General features: G+C 44.0%; 1 protein-coding gene across 4 annotated transcripts in view; it reads left to right on the top strand.

Annotated features, from left to right (window-relative positions):
• Positions 1-14,766, top strand: part of Dock5 (dedicator of cytokinesis 5) — a 178,967-nt gene that overhangs the window by 138,047 nt on the left and 26,154 nt on the right. For 3 of the 4 annotated variants that reach the window (XM_087585775.1, NM_001372012.1, XM_087585776.1), the window contains 9 exons: positions 1,003-1,081; positions 2,793-2,893; positions 5,300-5,358; positions 5,748-5,902; positions 7,189-7,274; positions 9,813-9,972; positions 10,820-10,860; positions 11,494-11,584; positions 14,008-14,127. In XM_087585775.1, coding sequence (XP_087441901.1) covers positions 1,003-1,081; positions 2,793-2,893; positions 5,300-5,358; positions 5,748-5,902; positions 7,189-7,274; positions 9,813-9,972; positions 10,820-10,860; positions 11,494-11,584; positions 14,008-14,127 — 892 coding nt within the window. Of the gene's footprint in view, positions 1-1,002; positions 1,082-2,792; positions 2,894-5,299; positions 5,359-5,747; positions 5,903-7,188; positions 7,275-9,812; positions 9,973-10,819; positions 10,861-11,493; positions 11,585-14,007; positions 14,128-14,766 lie in introns of those variants that run through there. The other variant, XR_015638031.1, reaches the window with a different exon arrangement.

Here is a 14,766-nt window from a genome sequence, read left to right as displayed (position 1 = left end):
AACGTTATTCAGAGCTCCAGACAGTTTATATCCTGAGGGATAAGAAATGTCACATGGGTAAAATTCTCACAAATTCAAGCTGCATACGGTCACAAGACAAGCAGCATGTGGCAAAAACATGTTTTTCCATAGAGGCATATAAAAGATTAAGCATGTTATTGCTGTTAAACAGTAGCAAGCAATAAAGCGTAACTGATGCGAACTTTACTCCCATTGGCTATGTGTGGGAGGAGCATGAATACACATTCCAAGAACAATTCTGTGTTTTGAAGAAACTGAGGTCACAAGACTCTTGCCTTATTTTCTTAGAGTACCCTCATAAACACTCAAAATTCTCCTCACAGGACTCCCTTCCTGGACCCCATTTCGATACCCATCCTTTCAGAAATGGCTGTTGATTTTTCTTTTCTTCCTTCTGATTTCCTGCATCTCTTTGAAAGTCTATCACATAATTCTTTGTCATGGTCTCCATTGGAACACAACTAGATGTCTAAGTGGGGGTACCCACTACTGTACTGTAATCTTCTAAAGACCAGGACTTAGGTTTTGGGCATGGTGCCTATGTTGGTGTCATAGAATTGTTGCTTAGCAATGAATGCTTGCAAATTGACGGGGATTGAACTGAATATATAATATTGCATTGCAATGTATTATGGCTTTAGAATGTTGCCAGTGAGCCACATAAACCAAATCATAAGCCAAGTCAACTTCCCAGGGTCCTGATAGTCAGAAAATCTTTCCCAATTAGATAACAGCTTCAAGAGGAATTCCATGAGAATGCTGGCCTCTGAGGGTAGGCGTCATAGCCAAGTGTAGACTCGGGGTCAGAAAGCCTGGTCTTGCAGTCTCTGCTTCATCTTCAGTCCCCAAGATCTGAGAGAATGTGCATTTATATTGTCTTTCCCAGCCATGCCCGGAGTGCTTGACTTTGTGTCCAGAGTGTGTAGGGAAACATGTCCAGAGGAATGGGGTTGCCTTCCTTATCTGTTATTTCCTCTCCAGAGTTTTCCTCCGTGCTATTAATCAGTTTGCTGAAGTTCTCACCAAAAGCTTCATGGACCAGACAAGCTTTGAACTTCAGGTAAGCATCCACCCACATGGAAGGCCTTCAGTTAGAGCAAGAGGCTGTGTCAGCTGAGAAAGCACCATTTCAGATTTTATCACTGCAATTAGCGAAGGGTTTCAGGAGCCTGCCAGTTCCCTAAAGCACACATTCCCAAAACGGAGTTCTCTGAACACATTAAATGGTTTGGTTTTCACTGCACAAAGGCAACATGTAAAGGAAAACACGAGGAACACTGTCACGGGAAGCACAGCTAAATGCAAGTGCTAATACAGTGGTCTCCCTAATCCTCGGATATTCAGTCCAGGAGCACCAGAGGACGCCTGAGTCTTCAGCCAGTGCTAAGCCTTCTCGTTACTATGTTCCTATGCATACAGACCCAAGGTGATGGTCAGTTTGTGCATTTGGTCACAGCACTGACAATGAGCAGTCAACAGAATAACGGAAGTCAGTGTGAACTACAGTCAAGTAAGGTGCTAATGGTTTCAGACCACAGTGGACCAAAGGTCCTGAAGTTTCAGGAGGCAAAGCTAGGGCTAAGGAAGCTTCTCTTGTCCTCACCTTCAGGAGTAAGGCTTTGTGTTGATTCTCTCCACACAGACACGAATGTACACACAAGCAGTTTCATAAGCACACTGTCACTATCGTGTGGATACTTTTAAAACAGTCAAAGCCTGGGTGTGGTGGCATATATACTTTTAAGCCCAGCTCTGAGGAAGCAGAGTCAGGTGGATCTTTGAGTTTTAGACCAATATGGTCTAACATAGTGAGTTCCAGGTCAGGCTGGGCTATAATGAGACCCTGCCTGCAAAAATTAAACAAAACAAACCCAGGTATGTGATAGCTTCATTTTCACTCATTCCTTCATGTGACAAATGGAAAGATATTTATGTGTACAGCCAGCAGGACCTAGTAAAGGTCCACTAGGTCCCAGCTCTTTGGGGGCTTTAAGTTTCAGGAACCATTTTCTTGTATGCTTGCTGTCTTTATCTCAAACATTTAAACCAGAGAGTCATGTAACTAGAGGAGGATATATAAACATATATATATATATTAATTGATAATTGTATATATATATGTATATATATATATCATGCTATATAATATATCATGTACAAACTAAAGTAAAAAAGAACCCTGTAACTCTTTAATGATTCACTGGCCAACTTTCTTTACTTTTTCCACACCTCTGACCTCTTTTCAATGATGTTGAACATTTTCATAATACTTTTAATGGCTGAATATGATTCATTGTGCTGCTGGTCTCTGATATAGTGAATAAATTCTTCTTAAGAACATTCGGATTGTTTCTAATTTTTGTGACATTAAATAGCTGTGAGGGCCTTCTTTGGTTGAAATGTTTTTAACTAGCCACAGGGGGAAAAAAAAATCAGGAAAGTATTTACCAGTTCAAAAGTTAGGAGAAACTGGAGGGCTCTTGATACACATTACCAAACCACCTGCTATAAATAGGTACATTTCTTGGCAGTCCTTCTCCTGTGCCCCCAGGGTAAAAAAAATGTAAAGTTTGGATTGTTTTTTTAAAGGTTAATATTAAGTCTCAAAACTTTCAGCAGTGAATAATTGAAACCCCCAGGTAGCATAAGAAGTCCTGTGGGTTTTATTTGAGGTTTTTTACAGCAGTGTGCCCCGCATGGGGGTGTTTTATCTGGATCCTCACTGGTGTTACTTTCTGTTTTGCCTCGCCCATTTCATGCATCCTGCAAAGCTCTGGAACAATTACTTCCATTTGGCTGTAGCTTTTCTCACCCATGAGTCCCTTCAGCTTGAAACTTTCTCGGAAGCCAAGCGCAACAAAATTGTGAAAAAGTAAGTATCCTTCAAAGATTCCGTGACCGTTAGGAAGGTGAGACATCTGCTTATGTTCAGCAATATGATGTTGTCATAGAAATTACAGGGACTTAGGGGCTGGAGAGATGGCTTAGTGGTTAAGAGCACTGACTGCTCTTTCAGAGGTTCTTAGTTCAATTCCCAGTAACCACATGGTGGCTTTTAACCACCTGTAATAGGAGTCAATGCCCTCTTCTGGATACTTTCACATATAAAGTCAAAAAAAGAAAAGAAAAACAAACAAAAAAGCCTGCCTTTAGAAATTACAGGAACTTGCCCATGTTGATGATGGTGTGTGTTTTATTTGTAATCCCTTGATAGACCTGAAGTTTCTCCAGGTTTTTACTGTTTTTCTTAAGGTACCTCCACCCCCTCCTTTGCCACACCATGCTATTGATGGAGTATGGGCCCTTGCCTGGGAGCTCCTGCCACCTGCTGTCAGTTCATTGAAATTGCAAGCATAGTGCCGCCTTAACTTTCTGCAAAGAAATGAGAAAACTCCAAAATAACCTAAAGCTATCCTCGAGATTCATGTCTTAGAATTCAAAATAGAATTATATTCAGGAATGACATGTTTGGTTACACATTTCACTGCATCCTCTCAGGTCTGGTTCAGAGTTCATTGAGAGCCTGGAAGCTCCAAGGCTGTGATTGTATAGAAGTCTGAATTTATTGGAAGACTGAAATTTCAGCTATTTCTACTCGAGAAACAGGCAAATTAGTTAACCTTCCTCAGCCTGTGGTTCCACCCTAAAAACAAAACAAAACAAACAAACGCCAAGAGTAATAATAACTAAGGATTAAGATTTAGAGACTGTTTTAGAAGATACAATGTTTGAAGATGCCTGTTTCATAGATTTCCCTAATGGGTAAGTTATGAGAGATTTTAGGACCAGGTATGGACTGTGCCCTGTGTAAGTGTCCTCTTATATAGGACAGGGTTCTTGCTATATAGCCCAGGCTACCCTCAAACTCATCTGCCTGCCTCAGTTTCTCCAGTGCTATAGTCATACCCTGCCACAACCAGAAAACTGGTTTAAAAACTGTCTGCAGCTTATATTGTCCCAACTGAGAATGCATGGCCTAGACCTGCCCATATGTGACCCATGAAGGGCACTCTGGTGAGGACTTACCTTAGCCAAGGCATAAGTGCCCAGCCCAGCCCAGCCCATCAACTTCCGTCAGTCATGGTGCCTCATCTATCTCAGACCTCATGCATCTCCTCACTCAGCTGTCTGTCTCTTTGCCTCATGGAGACAGGATCCTCTTTCCCTCTAATACACTGGACGGACAGTTGACAACATCTTCTCAGTTCTCTTTCCACATTTGTCTTTGGTTCCTCCTATTCCAAAAGTCCCCCGTCCCCGATGTGGCTCACTTCTCTTTTGAAGTTTTCTCTGGGTGCTAGCCTTATCTTTTACAGATAAGCCTTACCCGTGACCCAGAGGGATGGAGACTATTCTATTTTTATTCTCTTCATTGTATACTTGCCCTTCCATGCCAGCAAACTCCGCATCTACCACCCAAACAGGCCAAAACACCTGGAAGGAAATGGCATCTTATGTAATGTATACAGACATTTTTCTCGTCATTATTTCCAGTGAATCTGACATAGCCTATATTTGTAAAACACTTATGTTGGATTTGGTATTTTCCTTCTTTTTTTTTTAGGCTTACAGTTGTAGAATTTCATACATACATATAATGTGTTTTGATCAGAGCCACCCCCCTCTCTCCCTACCAATTCCTCCTACGTACCCCCACAATACACTTTCCCTCCTATCTTCATGTGCATGTTAAAACCTCCTGAGCCCACTTAGTTCTCCTTGTGGATGCATGTAGAGCCATCTCCTGGAAAGTGGTCATCATCGCATTAGGGGTTAAATCCCTGAAGAAACATTACCCCTCTCCCAGTATCCATTAGCTGCCACTAGCCCTTCCTAGGGATGGTGGGACTTGGTGTTGATCCCCTCCTCCTATCTGGGCTGGCTTGGTCTTGTGTAGGTCTCCTGCACTCAGTTACAGTGGTTGTAAGGTCATGTGTCAATGGCCCTGTCACATCTGGAAAACACCCCTTCATGGCAGTTATCTACTGGGTCTTCTTTTTGATGCTGGGAATCAAACTCAAGACCTTACACATGGCAGGCAAATATTCTTCCATCAGGCAGCACCCCCCAGGCTTTTGGGTTAGATACTCTGAGCCGTCAAAGAGATTGTTTGAAGGGAAGCTGTGCCTAGCTGATATGTAAAATCCCTAAGCATAAGGGACGTGAACTGATCTGGGGGTCTGAGGAGCTTGGAAACAGTGCCTGCCATGCTGAGGGACGACTATATTACACACAACTCATTGCACTCCAAATGCTGTTCTTATGATCTTCTTCTTAGATATGGGGACATGAGAAAGGAAATCGGCTTTAGGATCCGCGACATGTGGTATAACCTGGGTGAGTGTCCGACCTTGAACAGGCCCCTCTGTGACTGCTTTATTTTTCATTTTTTTGTTCTAAAGGAAAGATTTCTCAGCAGAGGTTATATTAAAAATACTCACCCTTGATGAATTCTTACTTTAATTCACATAGCCCTGATATTTGTCTGCATGTGTGTCCAGAAGTAAAGTAGACTTGTGGGTTCCTTACCCTCTCACCTGTGGTATTGGCAATGAGCCCTCAGCTGTTGCACCAGCCACATGCTATCAGAAGGGGGCGTTCTGTAATTGTTCTGTGATTGACATGGTGTGTCACGTGAACTTTCTCCTCTCTTCTGGCCCCTGTGGAGGAAGATTGGTTACATGAGACAGAGAGTGATGGAGTATTCTAATATGCTTTCTTTCCAGGACCACACAAAATCAAATTCATCCCATCCATGGTGGGCCCCATCCTGGAAGTCACTTTAACCCCTGAAGTGGAGCTCCGTAAGGCCACCATCCCCATTTTCTTTGACATGATGCAGTGCGAGTTCAATTTGAGTGGAAATGGCAACTTCCACATGGTAAGGAGGGGACGGCCCTGACCTCACTACCATGTGACAAGTAACCTTTTGCCACCATATCTCCCAATGAAGAGGCAGCGGCTTCAATGAAAAACACATTTTAAAATTTATTTTGTACATTTCATTGTGTAAAAAAAAAAAAAAAGTTAGACATATGATTGGGTCTTCTGGCCCAGAAGCTAGAAGATGAAAAGTTGGCCTGATACATCTGACTCCAGAACTGAGGGTGGAACCTGTGTGGCCAGCTGAGGGAAGGGTGATGCAGGCCCAGCTCCCAGGCATCCCTGCTTACCTTTGAGAGCTTTAGTTAGCCTGCACTTTCTCTAGGCTTACCATATATGGCAGTAGTCAGAGAGGAACAGAAGGGGTGTGCTGAGTACAGACCGCAAAACATATTTATTACATTGGCTTACACAGCACAGGCTGGATAGTCCAACAATGGCTGTCTGAACTCCAGAGAAGCTGAGACTCCTTGGCTGCTCAGCCCCTAAGGCTGGGTGCCTCAGCACTCCTGATCTAGAGCCAAAGGCCTGGAGGATTCCTGAAGAGCCTCTGGTCTTCAGTCCAAGTTGGAAGGTCAAAGACACTGGGTCCCATATACAGCAAAGATGGTGGCACTGGCGGCAACAGTAGGAAGTGTTGACAGCGGTAGGGTAGATGCACTCACCAGAAGGGGCAACAGCAGGCAAACAGCTTTTCCCATCTGACTGCCTGACCACTCTTGGGGACAGTATTCCCCTCGTATACCTTTACAGACCTATCCAAATGAACAATGTGCAGGTTTCACATCTATAACATCTACAGATCTATTAGTATTGAAAGGAAGGCTTTGTAGCTATGATGTGGAGCAAAAATAATCCCATTACCAATACTCAGACAAGAAACAAAAATAAGATAGAAGCCCAGGATAGTGATGTATAGCTATAGTCCTAGTTCTTAAGAATCTGAGGCAGGAGAATTGTCATAAGTTTCTGGCCAGATAGGACTATGCAGTATCAAGTACAAAGGGAACAGTGGTTATGAATTTATTTTATATCCATAGTAGTAAATGAAATAAGCTTTCAGGACTGTTAAATGTAAAGTAATGTAAATGTAAATCACCTGCTTTGTGATTTTTTGATGCATTGTGGAGCACTGTTAGCAGGGGCGTTACAGATAACCCCATGCTCTTTGGGAGCAGCTCGAAATCGGAAAGGGGTCGAGCCAGATCTGGAAACAATGGCCTCTGCCTACCGTGCCCTCTTCTCAGGATCTGACATCCTCCTGTGAAATGTCTTCCATTTCAGTTTGAGAATGAGTTGATCACAAAGCTGGATCAGGAAGTAGAAGGTGGCCGAGGAGATGAACAATACAAGGTTCTTCTGGAAAAGCTGTGAGTATCTCAGAACAGCACCTCAGGCCAGAGGTAGACAGAAGCAACTGTCCACCCAGCAGTGGGTTGGCAGGTTCAAAGTCACCAGTCACCAACTGGTCCTTGGTGGTGTGGATGGAATATACACAGCAGGTAGTGCTTAACCAATGGGAGTCCATGCTGGGGTTCTCTAACCAGCCTGGCCCTGGGGATCATAGCAGAGGGGAGCTAGGAGGTGACACACGCAGCAATGGCATCCTGCCTGGTGTCTTAATTATGAACTTGAGCAGAAGTGGGGCACCTCTAATTGTGACTTCAAAGCAGCCGTTTAAAGGAAGTTAAGATTGACTTTAAACTTAAAAATACCTTGCATGCCATCAAAGAACTATGAGAACAGAAAAGTTGTCTCTCAGCCAGCTGGGGTGCTGCACTCCTTGAAGACAACATCTCTGAGCCCACAATGTCACTTCGTCTGCTGCCTCCCCTACTCAGCCTCTGCACAATCCGTCCTTTCGTGCTGCCCACAGGGCTGTTGTGTGGTGCAAGTGTCCGGCTACTAGACTGGCAGGAATAAGTACAAACCCTCTTTTCACCACGTTCTTGGATCTTGTCTTTGCAGCCAGTGAGTCAGTCTTTCAGATCAAGCACCCCACCCCACCTCCATGTGTAAGAGTAGTGTCTACTCTCTACTCCTATTCTCAGGAGTAAGTGAGGCAGTATGCCAACAGAGTGTGGCTTGCACAGTTCACACTTTAAAAAGTTTGACTACAGGTGGGCAGTGTGGCTCTGCCAGCCAGGGAACTTGACAGCCTGAACTCGATCCCTGAGGCCCACACAGTAGAAGGAGAAAACCAGCTCCTGAGGTCCTCTACACATGTGCTGCAACATGTACCTGTATCCACACACATACACAGGAGATGATATGCATTTTTTGTTGTTATTTTTAAGATTGACTGTAATTATTGTCTTCTCATCCCATTGTGTAGATGGCTATTCACATTGGTTTCTCATGCTGTCTGAACTTTGACAACCGGCCACCTAGGTCACACATTGTGTCATGTAAACTGGTTATTCTCCTATTCTGGGGAAACTTTGTTGAACCAGTCTGAACGCAAATATAGAGTCCACAAACTTTGATCATATCTCTTAATGATATCCTGAGTAGGAGCCAAAACACTGAGCTCAAGAATTGAATGTCTTTGTTCTGTTTACAGATGGAATAAAGTGATCTTTCTATCCTTTTTCCGTGAGGTCTCATACCTTCAAACGCTCCTAGCTTATAGCTTTTGAAATCCTGGATTTGTCTGGAAGTTACACAGAGATAGAAACAGATGTAAGATTTGGGGGTAGTTGGGCGTGGTGGAACCTGATCCCAGCACCCTGGAGGCAGAGGTTAGAGAATCTCTATGAGTTCAGAGTCAGCCTGGTCTACATGGTGAGTTCCAGGCCAGCCAGTTCTGCAAAGTGTGATTCTTGCTTTTGAAAAGATCTGTTGACATATAGCTCATCAGTAGAACCCTCCCAACACACACACACACACACACACACACACACACACACACACACACACACACACACACACACAAACACAACACAACACAAGATAGAATACACATTAAAAAAAATCCCAACACCTTCATGGAGAGATCTTACTTTGTTTCCCTTATTCTTTCTGGATCCTTGGCTCAGAAAAATATAACTACATCAATTCCAACACCTAAAAATACCCCTAGAATCTGGGCTAATTATTATATATTTATATTTACTAGAGAGAGAGAGAGAGAGAGAGAGAGAGAGAGAGAGAGAGAGAGAATATATGGATGTGCTCATGAGTGCAGGTACCTTCTAAGGAGGGTATCAGATCCTCCAGAGCTGTAGTTACAAGAGGTTATGGGCTGCCCAACAGGGGTGCTGAAGAACCAAACTCAGGTTCTCTGCAAGAACAGTCTACACTTTTAACCACTGGGCCATCTCTCCAGTCCCATGTCTGGGTTGATTCTTTAGATGCATAACAATTTCTGAATTTTCTTTTAGTTACTGAAGAAGCTCCACAACTTTGCTCTCTATGTCCCCAAAAGGGGAGGGCTGGATCTGAGGTGTAGCTCCAGTCTGTCTCCCAGTTCTGCCTTTCTATCTGAAGACCTATCCAAATGTCTACTAAGTTCCTCTAGTCCTGGCTTCTACCTGGGATTTTTCCGACCATCTGTTCAATGCCAGGCCCTTGGAAGAACAAAGCCATATTGCTGAGGGGTGTATGAACACTGTAGGCAAGGGCTCTCATTTCTGCAATGTTCACTAAAGAAATTTTTGACTAGCTAGAGTTCAGAACAACATTGTGACCTGGAGTTCTAAACAATTGATGGGAATTGACTGTGTTCCCAAAAAAGAGTTGAACCTAAGAAAATAGTAGGTCTAATATGAGTCCTATTGAAATTCTGAGGGAGGGCACCTTGGGTTCCACAGGGGATGTCTATTATCTTTAGAGCCTCTTGCTGCTTGGACTTGGTTGGGGCCCACAGCAGCTAGGTGAGCCACAGAAATTTTCTCTCCCCACTCCAGACTCTTAGAGCATTGCCGGAAACATAAATACCTCTCGAGCTCTGGGGAAGTCTTTGCGCTTCTGGTAAGCAGCCTCCTAGAGAACTTGCTGGACTACAGAACCATCATCATGCACGATGAAAGCAAGGAGAACCGCATGAGCTGTACAGTAAACGTTCTGGTAAGGGCCTGGTTCCTGGGCTTGTGAGTGGGCTCAGCTCAGCCACCCCTGCTCCACCAACTCAGCTCTAAGTTGATAGCACAGATGCCCAGTCACCCTGGGGCAGGAGCTCATGCCCTACTCACAGATAGCAGGCACAGACTTTTAGGTACCTGGAAACAATCTTGACACTCTAGCCTTTCCCAGAGACTTCTTCAGCCTGGCTGTTGGTCTTACATGTACTTATTTTCCCGTTGTAATGGAGCACACAGAAACCTATGCCATGAAATGATTTAGTCTGTGCAATTCTCCTGACAGTAAAACTCTAGTCTTCCCTCTTCTTGGAACCACAGACCTCCAAGGTTTAGGTTGCTATGTATGTATTCCTCTGCTTAATATAAACCAAGAACATCCCATCTCCCTGACTGCCAGAGACGTAAGTGTACCAGGTGGCTTCAGAATAAGACAAGCACCTGCTGCTCCCATAGAAAATCTCTTACATTTCTCAGAAGTGTGGTCTTAATTTCTCTAGTTCTTTATAGCCCATTGCTTCCCATATTTGTAAAGGAAATTCTTAAGGGAGACGATGTCTTTTTGGAAAAGCAGCAGGTGGGGTAGAGAGTTGTTTCATGGTTTAGACTGTGTGCTGCTCTTCTAGAAGACACACAAGTTTGGTTCCCAGCACATGTGTCAGTTGGCTCACAACCTCCTGTAGATCCAGCTCCAGATGCCCTCCTCTGGCCTCTGATGGCAACTATGCTCGCACGCTCAAACACTTAAAGGAGCAGTCATGCTTTGGCTATTTTTGTGTCAAGTTCATCAACAGCCTTTAATTTATGTTGGTATTTTGTGACCTTCTTTTTGGCAGAATTTCTATAAAGAAAAGAAGCGAGAGGACATATACATACGGTAAGTGAAGGAAATGCCTTGGTTTTGCTATCTGTGTCATGGGTTTGCAGTATATTTTTAAATCAGAAAACACTGCCCGAAAAGCACCATTGCTGCCTAGATAGATTCCTGCAAATACAGGATGTGTGCAGTCTGCCTCAGAGGCTGAGCTCTCTAGACAGAGGCACAGACAAATATGGTTTGAGGGAGTGTGTAATAGCATCAAGAGAGTCATCAGCATTTAAGGAGGGATAGAAGAGACTAAACTGGACAGAAAAGAGAAATAACCCATAGTGGCCCCTTGGTTTGAGGGTCATGAGTCTCCGACCATGAAGTCAACTTGTTAATAGAATTTCTAAAGCTTTACCTCACATCCCAAAGAGGATCAATAAAATAATAATAATAATAATAATAATAATAATAATAATAATAATAATAATTAAGAACACAAAACAGAAGAGCTAAGAAAACCACAGGGCAGGAAGAGGTACCATGTGCTAGAGAAATAGGAGGTGGTGAGTCTATTGCCTAAGAGAAGGGAGGTGTTCCTGTTAGAAGCAGAAGGTTATGTGCAGGCTGCGGCCTAACTGGAGAATGCTGAGTACTGGTTCATCTCCTTGGTGACAAAGGGCCTCTTCTCTCCTGTCTTATCAGGTATTTATACAAGCTTCGAGATTTGCACAGAGACTGTGAGAACTACACAGAAGCTGCCTACACACTCCTCTTACATGCGGAGCTTCTGCAGGTAAATGGGTCCTATGTAAAAGACCCACGGGGTATCCCACGTGTTCAGTCCTCTGGGTCTGAATTCCATCAAGTTCATGATATGGGCCAGAAAGAAGCTTACTCAAGGGATATAGTGTGTCATCTAGGAATGCCTTCCTGTGTTCTGGATAAACAGGGTCACATTTCAGACCAAGACTGGGAAGATAATCATTTGATGTTTAAAGCTCCTTGGAAAGCAGGGCACAACCCAGCAGCCTCTGTGAGGGTTGACATTCTAATTAGTTAAATAGATGTTCATTATGTGTAAAGAGATTAGTAAAATGGTAGAGAGGTGGGAGAAGGACTCGCCTATATAACCCATCCATCCTCTCCAAATAAAATTATAGTGGGGCATGATATCAGTGCTTTTGCTTGTCCCAAATCCCAGGCAATTATTTGAAGCCCTGTCCTCCTTTGGATTCCTGTGTAAGCATCAGTGACTGCCTCAACCTGTCCAAACCACAAGCCTTTGACCCCACTCTGCTCGTCCCCTTCTCTTTCTGATCTCCCCTTCTGCCCAGGGGCCTAGCCACATTCCACCCTTCGCTTTTAGCTGCTGCCTTCTACTTCTCCATGAATAGCATGTGCCCTAAATCTATCTTCTACTTAAAAAAAAGCCCTTGCTGCCATCCGTGTCCAGGCCCCTGATTCTCCCCCTGAAGTACTATACTGGCCTCTCCCTAAACCTCTTGCTTTCATTCTTAAAACAGGTAGTTTATCTTGATTCGATTTGATTCTAAAAGTCTACCCGTGCATCATTCTCAGCAGCTAAACACTGGAGTCCCCGAGAGGTTGGAATACTGAGGGGTTTTCTGCATCTGTACGGTTTGCTACCCATGATATCAGAGAATGGTTCCCAGAGATAACCCTGTAGGTCTTTCTAGTTTTGCTGCCCAGAAAATTAAACTCTCAAGCTAGCCATGGTGGTGCAAACCTATAATTCTGGCACTTAGAAAGCTGAGAACGGGGGATGGTAAGTTCAGGGAGAGCCGTAATTCATAGGGAAATTACCAAAAATTTGAAAAGTGAAGAAAAAGAACATTAAGTTGTCCTGATATGGGGTAAGGTAAGAAGTGTGGATTCGGCTTTTCTTCCCAGCTAGCTACTCAGTAGAGACGGTATTTGTTAAATCTAATCTGAATTTCATCCACTGGCCTGAGATCCCAGCTTTATCTCTGTGCGGGAGGAGATTCCGTTCTAGTAATCTCCCTGCATGTGGACCTCTGTTCATGCACTAAGGCTACATTGTTGTTATGATCCATTCCGTACAGCATGTTATCTCAGGCATATTTACTCCTCATTGCCCCCATGCCCACCAGTGCTGTTTCTCATTCCTTTGTATTTTTCCATCTGGGCCTTAGAATCCTGGAATTTCAAATAACTTGACCCTCAGGGTATAGGTCAGTAGTGGAGCACTCACTTGGCATGCTCGCACCCCTACTTTCAGGCCCAAGAAAGAAGGGGAGAAAGGAGAGGAAGGCAAGGAGGAGAGGGGAAGAGAAGGGAAGGAATCGGAAAGGGAACTGGGAAATGAACTAACTTTGCAGGGCTTGCCAAGATAGACCTGTAATTGTAGTTGGTAGGGAGAAGGCCGAGGCTGGAGGATTCTGCCTTGAAGGCCAGCCTGAAAGACTTAGTGAGACCTCAAGTGTCAAAAAATTTAGAAATATATAAATAGGGCTGGGGTGCAGCTCAGTTGGAGTGCACATACCTAGCATGCATAAAACACCGGGTCCAATTCACACCACCACCAAAGAACGGCAGAGGGGCTGGGGGAGGGCTTTAGTAAGAACTTAAGTGCTTATGAAATGGTGTTCCCCTCCCAAGGCATAGTGAGAGTTTCCCTTTTCTTGGGGCTACAGTTGTGCCTTTGAATGGTGGGGTCTTGTGTAATCCTGAAGAGTTGTTTAACGGCTTTATTGTGATGGACAGTTGTTTCCGATGTCTTCTGTGTGGCTTTGTAGCCAAGGTCCATCCTCAAACGTTTTTTATTCCTTGGCTTCTGAGTTCTCCAAGCTGGTTTTGCACTGAGCTGCTGTGTACTATGGAGAAGGAACTGTCTGCAGACAGCCATAGTTTTAGCTGCTCCTCCATGGCTGTGGGCCTAGCGTGTTTCTCTCATCTGGTTATGTTCAGGATGCCTTCCATACAGTATTGCTCTGGGGTAGCAGCCTCTCTCCATTCCTCCCTTGCTGAGGAACACTGCAGGTGCCTGGCCATTTGGCGTGACACTTGTTTCAGAGCGGAACTGACATATGGGCCTCCTCGCGTATGTAATTTTGTGTTTGGTAAATAACTTAAAACACAATATGGGTGAGTTGACGGCACCCAAGGAAGTAGATTCCTGACTTTTTTCGTGTGAAGTTTTGCCTCATTAAACCTGTATTCTTTTTCTTTTTGTAGTGGTCGGACAAGCCCTGTATGCCCCATTTGCTGCAGAGGGATAGTTACTATGTTTATACCCAGCAGGAGCTTAAAGAGAAACTATATCAAGAGATCATATCCTATTTTGATAAAGGCAAAGTGAGTAAGAAGGAGGGGATCTCATTTGTTGTTGTCTGGGTTTTGTTGTTGGTTTTTTGTTTTTGTTTTTTTACTACTAGAAAGAGAAAAATTTGAATTGAATACATTTCTAATTCTGAGTGCTAAGTCTGCACAGAGCACACAGGATAAGGGCACTGCCCCCAGCAAAATGACATAAGCTTAGGAGATGGTTCAGTGTATAAAGTGCTTGCTATACAAGAATAAGGACCTGGGTTCTGATCCCCAGCATGTCCCCCGCAGGCCATGGGGACATGGTCCTGTAACCCCAGTATTGGGAGAAGGAGACAGTTTTCCAGGGCTTGCTGGTCAGCCAGGCTAGCCAAGATGGTGAACTTCAGGTTTACTAAAAGATCCTGTTTCAAGAAAAGATAAGGTAAAAGGGTAATTTTGGAGCTGGGCATGGTTGCACTCGCCTTTAATCCTAGCACCTGGGAGGCAGAGGCAGGCTGATCTCTGACTTTTGAGGCCAGCCTGGTCTACAGACTGAATGAGTTCCAAGACCACCAGATCTACACAGAGAAACCTTATCTAAGACAAAACAAAAAAAGTGATTTTGGAAAGACATACTAACATTGCTCTCTGGCCTCCACACACATCTATACAGGCAGGCACACCCAC

Source organism: Rattus norvegicus, chromosome 15 (assembly GCF_021556685.1).
Source record: "Rattus norvegicus strain SHRSP/BbbUtx chromosome 15, alternate assembly SHRSP_T2T, whole genome shotgun sequence".
Classification (NCBI taxonomy): Eukaryota; Metazoa; Chordata; class Mammalia; order Rodentia; family Muridae; genus Rattus; species Rattus norvegicus.
This window is presented reverse-complemented; position numbering and strand designations above follow the sequence as displayed.